Source organism: Somniosus microcephalus, chromosome 10, assembly GCF_052327205.1.
Source record: "Somniosus microcephalus isolate GS21.2 chromosome 10, FLI_Smic_1.0, whole genome shotgun sequence".
In the NCBI taxonomy this organism is placed as follows: Eukaryota; Metazoa; Chordata; class Chondrichthyes; order Squaliformes; family Somniosidae; genus Somniosus; species Somniosus microcephalus.
In genome coordinates, this window is record NC_140996.1 from 165,183,776 (window position 1) to 165,196,884 (window position 13,109).

The following is a 13,109-nucleotide window of genomic DNA, read 5'->3' on the forward strand; positions in this document are numbered from 1 at the left end:
AGTTGGATATATTTCTTAAGGCTAAAGGGATATGGGGAGAAGGCAGGGACAGGGTACTGAATTTGGATGATCAGTCATGATCTCATTGAATGGCGGAACAGGCTCGAGGGGCCAAATGGCCTACTCCTGCTCCTATCTTCTATGTTTCTATGCCACTGATCATCTGTAGCTGTGATGGAGAAGGGGGGTTGCGATCTGTATACTGTCCTTGCTAATATTGTTCTGAAACCAGTTGCTAAAAAGTGTACAAGGGTAGAGTGAGAAGACCCCTTTCCATAATCCCTGTGGGAATTTGCCTGGCTTTCACTTGGCATGGAATTCAGGTACTCAGTAAGGAAATTTGGGTACAAAGTCACACTCTATCCCTCCTTAGCAACTTGCATAAGTGTTCCAAAATGCTGTGTCGCCCAAGTATTTTAATTTATGGAAACTATGCAGTTAGGTTTCCTTTTTTCTTTTCAAAATTACACTCATATCAACGTCCAATGTGTATTCCACATGGATGGAACAGTTAGCAGTTGCCACAAGGTCACGTTGAGGTGCCTGGAAACGTCCTGATTTCATTGCACATGTATGAATACTATTCTGTTTCTCAGTATAAACATTTTGAAACTCCTATTTTATTCTACCAAGGTTTGGGATTTCTCTGCAGGCCTGTCTCCTACAGATTGTAGGATATAGAAGACTGATTGCAGAAGTGGAAAGACTCCGCAGAGATCATTATGATTCAGAAAATACACAACATGAAGAAATGCTGTTGAAGGTCAGTGGATAGAGGGACTGCAGAACTTGCAACTGTTCTTATGTTTCCATTTCGCTGCAGTACAGGGCCACTTATTTAATGTTGGTAGTATGAGGTGTGTTTTCTAAAGCCTTTTTATGTTCCTAATGCAAATCTTCTAGTTCCGTGTTTCTCAAATCATTTGGATATAGACCCACTTCCCATTAAAATAACTAGTCTATACTGAACTTGTGTTGATGGACAGAAAATCACTTGATAAACTTGGTAAGCCTCATGAGTTGGTTTTCATGTTGATTTCTTAAAGGAATTATTGATTTTTCCTTTTTTTTAAAATTTGAAACTTGCATGCTACATCTCTACGAATCTGTGTTTAACCTTGAATTACAGGTATCCTTGAGTGGTTTATAGAAATGAGGAAAAACTTGGAAGTAACTGCAAATAGTATTACTTACTTTAAAAAACACTTCGGGGGGAATTTTAACCCCGCACAATAGGCCGGAGAGGGTGGGGGAGGGTTAAATTGGCAAATTTGCAAAACATGACCCCCCCCCCCCCCCACCCCCAACCCGCCGCAAGCGTGTCTGCTTCTGTTTTAACTGCGGCGGGTTTCGGGGCATCTGAGTAACCCGCTCTGGAGTCCGTAATTTATAATATGTAAATGAGGCTCTGTTCCTGATATTTTGGCAGTGACTTAAATTTAACACTGGCTGGCCGGCCGGGGTTCCCAGGACTCTGGAAACCCGACAGCTAAAGGGAGGCGGGAGCAGCCGGATCCAGCAGGTAAGTGCTTTTAATAGCACTGCTTGTGGACCAGGAGGAGCAGGAATGCTCCCCCAAGCCCCTCAAGCAAATTTTCTGCTATGATCAGCCAATCTCCCCTCCTTCCCGACTGCCGGTCAATCAGACTGCCTGCTGGGAGGGAAACAGAGCTAAACAATGATAATGAGGTCCTGCCATTAAGTTCGGCAGAACCTCCGCGTTCACGGCATTTCCAGATTCCGCCCCGACCACCCCGACCCCGCAAACATGCTCCCCCTGCTCCCTCCTTGTAAATATCGAGGCCTATGACATTAAAAACTCCTGCATCATATAGAGCTGTTTTGTTTAAAATGAATGTATACATTTTATAGCATGCAGACACTGACAATAGGAGATTGAATGTGAATTCTAACTAACTTGTTTATTCAATGATTATTACAATTTAATTTTTTTTTAAAACAATTTGTGCAGAAATATTATTTTGTTTTCTATAAATTCTGTCAGCTGTGGACTTTGCTTCGCCCTGATGTGACTTTGGATGGTCGAATTAGCAAGCAGTGGTGTGAAATAGGTTTCCAAGGTGATGACCCAAAGACGGACTTCAGAGGAATGGGGATGTTGGGGTTATATAACTTGGTGTAAGTATATATTATGAGCAATGTTTTAAAACTTTTTTTTTCCTGTTTTCTCCCCCCCTTGCCTCTTGTGAAAGTGAATTATAAAGAAACCATATAATTTTTTTTTACTAACTTTTTTTTGTTCAGTTTTTTTGCAGAACATGACAATACAACTGCACGCCAAGTTCTTTTTGATTCTCACCAACCAAAGTACAGGTAACTTGCCCATATTCAGTCAAGATGCTTTATTTCACGTGTTATTACCTCTGGGTTCAATTTCAGTGGTTTACTTCAGTAGGTTTTTTGATCTAGAGCTAGCATCACCCTGTGCACTTGTAACAATGTGTACCTACCCTTCAGCCCTGTACACTGTAATTAAAAACACCGCATAGAATTCCTTAGTGTAGTAATGTAAGATCAATATTATTGAAGGTCAACTCTGTTTTCACTCCAAATAATGTCTGTTGAGATATCTTACTGAAACACAACAAGCTAAACTTAAAAGAAAATCTCACTGTTCGTATTCTTTAAGAAATCAAATATCAAAAACAGAAAAATGGGCATGTGGAGTTGATCTATTAGGGAGACCTCGTTTGGGATGGGAGATGAAGGATAAGTGTTTCTGAGTCATACATTATGTGGGAAAGCTAAATTGAAGTGATCATATTCTTGAATAACAATAGAAAGATGATTATATTTACTAGTATTCACTTTCCTCACATTGACGGTTCAATTACCTCATCAACGTAATAACATTATGGCCCAGAAATTCCAGAACGGGGCTTGCAGCGCGTGCAAGCCCCGTATTTACACTTACCCCGCGCTACTGACGATCAGCTCCAGGGACGCCTGGACTTGGTGAATGAAAAAGAAGAATCCCGGGCAGCGTATGACGTCACGCCGCCCAGGAGTGCAGCCAGCGCGAAGCCAGGAGCGTGCAGTGTAAGTGAGACACGCCCCTTGAGGTCTCAGTTTCACTGGACACGCCCCCAATGTTTCTGTCAAGCTGCTAAGGATTTTTACATGCAAAGCAGCAGTTTAAATAGGTTTTTGGAAGTTTTCTGAAGATTTTGGTAACTTTTATAAACTTTTTAAAATGTTTACATTATTTTGAGTAATCTGAAGTAGTTTTAAAGAGAATTAAAGCAATTTAAAGACTTTAAAAGCCCTAAAAGAATTTTTTAAATTCCATTTATTTATTTAGCAATGTCGTCGTCATACGTGTCTTCACACTGTTCCCTTTGGGGAACTGTATGAAGTGGTGGAAGGATTTATGGCCGTGATTAACGCTCATTCCGTGACCGTAACCATCTTTGAACCAGCCATTAGGGCGGTTAGTCCTATGGCGGGAGGATTTTACGGGCTCCCACAAGCTATACAAGGAGGGGGGGCCACCCACACCCATGGACGCAAATGTCCCACTGGATGTCAACCCAGAATTTGGAGCCGGAGCTCCGACTCCACTTGCCGGGACTGTCTGGAGTGGGGTTCGAAACCCTACCCTGATCTGGCCCAGCGGCGCGGATCCTACCGCTATGACAAAGGCCCAATCCGATTAGCAACGTGAAATGGCAGCATAGGGCTCCAGTCACGGGGAGGGAAAAGGCGCAGGAAACGTATGGGTGTCACCTTTTGTGCGGAGTGGGCCTTTTGCGTAGCAGTAAGCATCCCCGCCGCTGGGCCAGAAGGAGTAGGGTTTTGAACCCCACTCCAGACAGTCCCGGCAAGTGGAGTCGGAGTTCCAACTTTAAATTCTGGGTGGACATCCAGCGGGATACTTGTGTCCGTGGGTGTTGGTGGCCCCCCCCCCCCCCCCTCAGATGGGTTGTGGGAGCCCGTAAAACCCTCCCGCCATAGGACTAACCACCCTAATGGCTGGTTCAAAGATGGTTACGGTCACGGAATGAGCGTTAATCACGGCCATAAATCCTTCCACCACTTCATACAGTTCCCCAAAGGGAACAGTGTGAGGATACGTACGATGATGACCTCTTGCGCAATGCACCTCCTTGGACCCTCAGTCGCAGATGCGAGGGGGCAAGTCGTGCAATTGTTAAATTTTTCATTTTATTGACATGTAAAATGTTGGCCCAGTAATTCCCTTCCAACTGCGCGAGTATGGTCGGGGTACTTACGCATCTGGCCGGATGAAATGCCGGTTTTCAGCATGCACAGTGCTTTTGGGGAAAACCGGCATTTCCTGTCCTCTGAACGAAGGGGTTCAGAGGCAGAACGCGTGCGACTGCACAGGCAGCGCGTGCGCAGTATAATTCGCCGCTTTCATTACTGCTTTCAGTGAGGTCAAGTCCTTACAACTTACACATGAAAAAAGCATGGGTACAGTTGCTCCAGAGGCTGCGGAGGAAGATATTTCTTATCGTGGAGCTTCTGAAAGTATGTATGTCTGTATATATTCCTTTGCGTGTTATGTATATATTCCTTTACTTATGTGTATGAATGTATTATTTAATTATGACTTTCAGAGAAAGTAACTTATTTGAAAATCATAATTAAAAACACACATTCATACACATTAGTAAAGGAATATAAAACATACATACATATACGTAAAGGAATATATGTGGACATATACATAACTCATTCTCACATTCCATTCACACAGCCATAATTGCTCCTTCTACCTACCGTTCTGAAAACCCTTTTTAAAAAAAAAAAAAAAAAAATTTAAACTTTAAAACTTACTTAAAATTTCTTAAAATAACTTCCCTCCCTTTCCCAAACAAAAATATTGCATTTCAGAAGCTCCACGATAAAATGTTTCTTCCTCCGCAGCCAATGAGCCACTTTACACTTGCTTTTTTCAAGTGTAACTTCTGAGGACTTACCCTCACGGATTTCATGAATGAAATCTACGAAGTTCACTGCGCAAGCGCTGCCTGTGCAGTCGCACGCGCTCGAGGTCTGGAAATGCCGGCGTTCCCCGCATGCGCTGTTCATGCTGAACGCCGGCATTTCCAACGGCCAGATGCGTGAGTACCCCGAGCGCACTCACGCCTTTGGCCGTGAATTTCTGGCCCATTGTCATCCTTCACTGCTGAAACAGTCATTAAAAAAAGATTTCAAAAACCAAAGTAATGAACTTAATCCCAATTTTTAAGGAGTGCTGATGCTGAGATTCCTACTTCAAATAAACTCAACTACATAGCAAATATAGTGTATGCAAACCCCCGCCCCCCCCCCCCCCACACACACACACACACACACACACACACACACACACACACACACACACACACACACCTTTTGTACAAGTTATTCTGAATGTATGTCTTCACCTCAATCCCATCTTGTGGATTATTTTGTTCATTGCAGATTCACATATCGTACCAATATCATATTAGTTGACCATTATCCTATTATTTTAATTTCATCCTTTTAGGGAACTAACCAAAGAAGATGTAAGGTACTTCTATCACTTTATTTTCTGTTATTCATATACATCTTTCTTTGTATTTGATCTCATTGTCCAACAATAATGGTTATCAAACAATCATTACTGTTGAAATACCTATTTTTAGATGTGAAAATGTGTGGGTATCTGGCTGTAATGAAGTAGAAACTCCTTAATGCCAACATCCCCAAGGCAAGGAAACAGTCTCTTAATCCAACTGCTTCTTTTATGCAAAGCCCCTTAAAAATATTGTCAGTGTCACAGAACTGATATCACCAACCTATCTCTTAAAAGCAAGGTTATACTGTATTGGGTAATTAGGGAGTTGAGAAATAGCCATATTTTTTTGAACCGGATGAATAGTATGATAACAGCAGGCGATTTTATGAATTTTACTTGAACAGTTACAGTGTTGGCTAAAAATCATCATGGCTATAAAATGACTCTGACCTAATTGGCTCTAAAATAATTTGTAAATCATCAGATCCATTACAATATATCCAAACAATGACGAGTCAAAGCAAAATGACAGCCTCTAACATACTTTTCTGTAGTACTAGATAACTAGTACCACTGTGAAACTAGATTCCAAAAATTATTGTTCTGCTTTTTCAGGTGTTGACAATTTACTGTTGTTAAATGCATTACTTATTTTTGCAAAACATATTATGATGAGTTCTGACAACAAATATGGTCCAATACTCTTAATTCAAAGTTGCCCAATTTTTAGAATTAATTTCCCACTTTTCTGTGTTATTTAAATTCTTAATTCATATTATTGGATAATTCAAATTTTATTCATGCAAAAACAACTATAAATGATATGGAGTAGACTGGGTGGAAAACATTAAGAATGGCACTGAAAGATATAACGATAAATATCGACATAGATGATGGAGTTAGTCCATTGTGTGGTTAATGGATGAAGCCCAAAACTGATGCAACTTTTGTCAGCTAATTATCAGACTGTGGAGGTGAAGGAAATATTCACAGCTTGTGCTCTTCCAGTTGAAGCAGGCTGCCTGGAACTGACCATATCCTAAGGAGGAATACAGAGGAAAAACATTCTTTGCTGCATCCCTCACCACACTCCATTTAATACATTATTCCCTACCTTAAGGGGCTGACAGGTAATTTCACGCTCGTCGTATTCCATTGGTGCTATTAATCTAGCTAATACTAATTTTCAATTGCAGAACTGCTTCCTGCAATAATGGCTATCGCTGTCAAATGAATCCACATTAAAGCAATGTGCAATAAAGTAACAAACTGTAACTTTTTCTAAAGAGCTTATTTACATTGCTTTACATTTACTACCTGCTGACTTTAGATCTACCAGCAGTGGCAATCTCAGAATCGTATTGGCCCAGAAATTCGGGTCGGGGGCTTCCCGCGGGTGCAAACCCCCGACCTGCACTTACCTTGCGCACCGGCTGTTGAGCTGTAGGGCTCTGTGGAATTCTGATCCGGGGCCTGGTCCAGCTGCCGGTGCGCAATTAGTTCGATGTGTCCCCTGGGATCACGTGGGCCATGGGCAGCCAATCGGAGCAGGGAATGCTCCATTCATAAGTCTGACAGGAAGTGCTGCCAAGACTTATAAATACTACGGCCCCAAAATAGCACTAAACCTTCAAATAATTTTTTTTTTTAAATCACATTTTTTAAATGAACTATAAATTACATGAAATAACTATTTTAAACAATAATTTAAATTTTTGAAAAAATAATTTTATATTCTAATGGGGCTAAAAATAAACTTACCTTGCTTTAAAGTATTTAAAAATAATAAACCTGTGGAAAAAATGTTTTAATTTTAATTAATTCACCACTTACCTTGTAAAAAGCAGGCCTTAGCCTGCTTTTTACATTTCTAAATTCTGCAGGCTTACGTTCCCAGAGAAACCTGTATAAAAAAATAAAACTAAGTTTGATGCGCACGCACAGCCTCCCCCGCGCACGCGTTCGACCTCTGAACCTCTTTGTTCAGAGGAACGGAAGTGCTGGTTTCCCACGCATGCACAGTGCATGCAGGAAACCGGCACTTCCATCGGGCCTATGGGTGAGTACCCCGTGCGTACTCACCCGTGAAGACCCGAATTTCTGGGCCATTATGGTGTAAGTGGCAGTGAAATGGTCTGCAATGACCTATTTCCTCCAAGCAACCACATTGTTACTGTTCAGCACCTCAATCATGTGACCCAGCAGAGACGAAAGACTTAATTTGAATGAATCAGTACTATCTGCTTCCGCCTTCTCCCTGGGGAGCATGTTCCTTAGATTTACCACTCTTTCACTGAAATAATGGGGGGAATTTTAACCCCCAAGAAAAGGTAGTTTGAGGGTGGGTAGGTAGTTAACATAACTGAATTTGACATCACGACCGCAACCCGGCTCCAACGCACTGACGTCCGGGTTTAACGAAGGCGTGTTTGGATGCCTGCAAGTAACCTACTCGCCGAAGTCGAGGCTTTAATTAGTGCAAGTGGCGGGTACTTATTGTTGCATTAATATCCTTAGGAGACGTTAATGAGGTCTTTTTACATTGAATTTTACTTTGGTTTAAATTTTCAGGTGGTTATTTTAACTTGTGATTGCCCCATCTGAATAAAAGCACACTTATTACAGCTGGTGTCTCAGTTCCCTCTGGCAAATGTCTGGCAGAGAGTTCTTGTGTGGATACCCTTTCAAACTGACAAGATTAGGATGGGAGAGACTTTGGATGCATTTGACAGCACATCAGAAGAGGAAGACCATCACCATCCACGGCAGTGGTGGGATCAGTATGTGCACAGGAGGGAGGTCACAGGAGCGGGTCCGAGGTCGCTGGAGGCACTACCCACGTCACAGGGTTTACAGACAGAGGCTCAGCTTCTTTGACTTCTCAGAAGAGCAATGCTTCCGCAGGCTGAGGTTGTCACGTCAGGTGGTGGCAGATAGCCAATATGATGAAACAGAAAAAGAGCGCATATGACAGATGTCAGGTTGCAAATACATCTGAGAATCAGGCTATATAAAGAAAAGTCAGAGGAGAAGTGAAAAAGAAAATAAGAGGGACAAAGAGAAGGTATGAGAATAGAATGGCAGTCAACATAAAAGGTAATCCAAAAGTCGATTAGGGACCAAAAAGGAGACCAATGCATGGAAGCAGAGGGTATGGCTGAAGTACTAAATGAGTACTTTGCATCTGTCTTCACCAAGGAAGAGGATGCTACCATAGACGTAGTGAAGGAGGAGGGAGTGGAGACACTTGATAGTAAAAAAAATTGATAAAGAAGAGTAAAAAAATTGTTAAATAAGAGGTATTAGAAAGGCTGGCTGTACTTAAAGTAGATAAGTCACCAGGAGCGGATGGGATGCATCTTAGGATGCTGAGCGAATTGAGGGCGGAAATCGCGGAGGTACTAGCCATAATATTCCAATCCTCCACAGATACGGGGGTGGTACCAGAAATGCAAATGTTAAACCATTGTTCAAAAAAGGGTGTAACGATAAACCCAGCAACTACAGGCCAGTCAGTTTAACCTCGGTAGTGGGGAAGCTTTTAGAAACCGTAATCGGACAAAATTAACAGTCGCTTGGATAGGTGTGGATTAATTAAGTAAAGCCAGCACGGATTTGTTAAAGGCAAGTCATGTTTAACCAACTTGATCAAGTTTTTTGATGAGGTAAAAGAGAGGGTTGATGAGGGTAATACGGTTGACGTAGTGTACATTGATTTCCAAAAGGCGTTCGACAAAGTGCCACATAATAGGCTCACCAGCAAAGTTGAAGCCCATGGAATAAAAGGGACAGTGGCAGCATGGATACAGCTAAGTGACAGGAAGCAGAGAGTAGTGGTGAACAGTTGTTTTTCGGACTGGAGGAAGGTATACAGTGGTGCTCCCCAGGGGTCAGTTCTTGATATATATTAATGACTTAGGCATGGATGTACATGGCACAATTTCAAAATTTGCAGTTGACACAAAACTTGGAAGTATAGTGAACAGTGAGGAGGAGAGTGATAGACTTCAGGAAGACATAAACAGACTGGTGAAATGGGCGGACACATGGCAGATGAAATTTAACGCAGAAAAGTGTGAAGTGATACATTTTGGTAGGAAGAATGAGGAGAGGACATAAAAACTAAAGAGTACAATTCTAAAGCGGGTGCACAAACAAGGAGACCTGGGGGTATATATGCACAAAACATTGAAGGTGGCAGGGCAGGTTGAGAAAGCAGTTAAAAAGGCTTACGGGATCCTGGGCTTCATAAATCGAGGTATAGGCCGGAATTTTGGCGGTGCTCAGAGGACGAATCTCCCAGGTGTCGGGTCTGTTAGTGGAGAACTGATCCGACACCAAGCGGCAGTGGAGAAAATTGAGCTCATTAAATGACTTGTTCAGAGCCAATTTAATGGTATTTTGAGGCTTTCTTCCAATTTTTCGTGCTCCCCACGGGTTACCCGCTGCTCGGGGAATATGCCAGCTCACCCGTGAGTTGAGTCTGCTCTGATGTATCTGATAAGCTGACAGCTGCAGAAGTGGTGGAAAGGATGTCTGTTGCAGATGGTCAGTTTCAGAGCGCAGAAACTGTTGGTTACTGCATTTGTAATACATATAGAGATTTCTTTAGCTTGCAAGTGTTTACAGCCAACTGTATGCCCAGTGCCACCTCATTGGAGCAACCACTCTCACCATTGACAGATCACTTCTGTCATCTCACCTGCAGCTGCCACCTATTGCAGCATCATCGGTGCCCTTGAAAAAATCAGACCTTGGTCCTTTGAATCCTTCCACAATCAGCCCCAACACCAACATCATCAACAACCTTCTCCGTCACCACCTGATGCTGCACAGGACACAGGGCATCAACCCCTGACAACATTGCTGCCTGGGAGGCCAGCGATGGCATCATCATGGCCAGATTTACTTCACTTGATGCTGTAAACCTTGGCTGCCACATGATGTGCCAGGTTGACACCATCCCACACCAGCACCGTAAAGCATTCCTTTAACTCCAAGCCATTCCATGCACACTCATCACTATAGCAGTGGGTGTGTGTGGCGGGGGGGGGGGGGGGGGGTGGGGTGGTGGGGGGTGGTGGGGAGAAGTTATGTCTCATCATTTACTGGAACTCAGTAAGACACTTCTCAAGGTGCGCACTGATCTGTCCAATAAGGGGCAGTGTTGAATATATAGATTTCACTGTATGAAAACACATTACCAGAAACATCACATGTACATTGGCTAAACCTCTCAAGTGCCTACCCTTGTGTGTTGTTAGTTGGTATGCTTGCAGTAGGATGAGGGCGAGTGTGAGGGGTGGCTAGTGAGATGGGGAAGCGATAATGTAGATAGAGAGGGATGGGTGGAGGTGCAAGGTAAGTTGGTGTGAGTAAGGATGTGCAGGAGAAGGGTATGGAAGGCAGAGTGATGGGGATGTGTTGAGTGGCACAGCAGGGTGAGTATGAGTGTGGCTTTACAGTAATGTTTCGTGATCCACTGAGATCATTGAAAGGTTGGTGCCACTGCTGCCAGGGACCCCTGACGCCATCCCTGCTTTTGCCCTCCTGTGCAATGTGCAACGAGGCTGCGTTGGTGTCCTGGGGAGGTCTCTTCCGCCCTTGGAAGGGAAGTGAACCTCCCTGCATGCTGTGACTCCCTCCATAAGCAAAAGGAGGGAGTCATTGGTGAGCCTGGGGGCAAGCGTCCACATTTCTGCAGTGCTTGTCAGTGTTTGCAGCACCTCAATGCTGTCAAACACTGACCGAACAACTGTCAAACTCAATGTGGCCGTGGTCCCTTTAAGGAAACTGGCTGATGACACGTCATCAAATGACGTCATCAGACCCGCTTCCTGTTAATTGGCCGGGAAGCCCACAGAGTGGGCTTAACAAGGCCAATCAAGGGAAAATCCCTTTGACAGTGCCTGCGGCCGGGAGCGGGACTGAAACCCGGCAATCAGCTATCTCGCCACCATCCCGACACCGCTGAAAAAATCCAGCCCATAGAGTACAAAAGTGTGGAAATTATGATGAACCTGTATAAAACACTGGTTCGGCCCGAACAGGAGTACTGTGTCCAATTCTGGGCACCACACTTTAGGAAGGATGTGAAGGCCTTAGAGAAGGTGCAGAAAAGATTTACGAGAATGATTCCAGGAATGAGAGACTTCAGTTACGTTGATAGACTGGAGAAGCTGGGGTTGTTCTCCTTGGAGCAGAGAAGATTGAGCGGAGATTTGATAGAGGTGCTCAAAATCATGAGGGGTCTGGACAGAGTAGATAGAGAGAAACTGTTCCCATTGGCAGAAGGGTCGAGAACCAGAGGACACAGATTTAAGGTGATTGGCAAAAGAACCAAAGGCGACATAAAACATTTTTTTACGCAGCGAGTGGTTAGGATCTGTAATGCACTGCCTGAAAGGGTGGTGGAGGCAGTCTCAATCTTATCTTTCAAAAGGGAGTTGGATAAGTATCTGAAAGAAAAAATTTGCAGGGCTACAGGGAAAGGGCGGGGGAGTGGAACTAGCTGAGAGTCGGCACGGGCTCGACGGGCCAAATGACCTTCCGTGCTGTAACCATTCTATGATCTGCAGCCTCCTAGAAGAAGACCGGTTGGACCTGGCGGACACACATTTCCAGTAGCTGTGAAGGTCACCACCACCCTCATTTTTTGCCTCTGTTTCCTTCCATGCCACTACAGAGACATCTCGAGAGTCTCGCAATCCGCTGCACATAAATGCATAAGGCAGGTGATGGATGGATTGTTTGCCAGGGCTGGGAGTTATGTAAACTTCCCCTGTGATGACAACAGCCAGAATGAGCAGGCATTCTGATTCGTCTCTCTGACTGGCTTCACACAATTACAGGTTGTGTCAATTGCACACATGTGACAATCTGAGCACCACCACAGTAACCAGGAGTTTTTAGAAACCACAAGGGATATTCTTCCATCGTGCAGCTGGTGTACAACAACAAGAAGAGGTTCCTGCAGGTGTGTGCCAGATTCCCTGGAAGCTGTCATGATGCATTAATACTGCAGCAGTCCAACGTTCCAGACCTTTTTGTTCCACGAATCAGTCTTGAGCGCTGACAGTAGGAGACAAGGGATTCTGTAGAGATTAACTTATCTCTGGCCTTTTGAATAATCAGGATCGACTGCAACCAATATGGTGGGTATATTGTGTTTAATCAGAGTTTAAGGCGGAATATAACACACTAGTTATACAGCAAAAACATACGACCGTGAAAAGTAGTGAGTACCGGCCCCGATCGGACAGCAGGCTGGCATGTGCAAACAGCTCTCCTTCTCGTCTCACGTGTGTCTCTCTCTTCTTGAACTGCCCAAGAGTGTTAAACCAAAGTCAGCGTGGATCCACTCTCGGGAGCTCTCCACTCCAGCGTCTGTGCTAGGGGCTTTTCAGGTCTTTTATACTCTTTAGCGGGTAGACCTGGGGTAAAATATGCTGAGGACTGTTTTCCCCTTATCTCATCTGGCCCTGTCCTCCCAAGTTTGGAGTCAGGCATACCATTCTCGGCCTTCAGATGTTCGTAGCTGTTTGTTATCAGTTATTTATGTTCAAAGCTGTTCATGCAG

The 13,109-nt window shown here is 43.8% G+C and overlaps 1 protein-coding gene across 3 annotated transcripts in view; it reads left to right on the forward strand.

Annotated features, from left to right (window-relative positions):
- The window catches only part of elmod1 (ELMO/CED-12 domain containing 1), a 118,051-nt gene that overhangs the window by 58,375 nt on the left and 46,567 nt on the right, over nucleotides 1-13,109 (forward strand). For 2 of the 3 annotated variants that reach the window (XM_085999082.1, XM_085999083.1), the window contains 4 exons: nucleotides 634-763; nucleotides 2,006-2,139; nucleotides 2,266-2,334; nucleotides 5,519-5,542. In XM_085999082.1, coding sequence (XP_085855208.1) covers nucleotides 634-763; nucleotides 2,006-2,139; nucleotides 2,266-2,334; nucleotides 5,519-5,542 — 357 coding nt within the window. The remainder of the gene's footprint in view (nucleotides 1-633; nucleotides 764-2,005; nucleotides 2,140-2,265; nucleotides 2,335-5,518; nucleotides 5,543-13,109) is intronic. The other variant, XM_085999084.1, reaches the window with a different exon arrangement.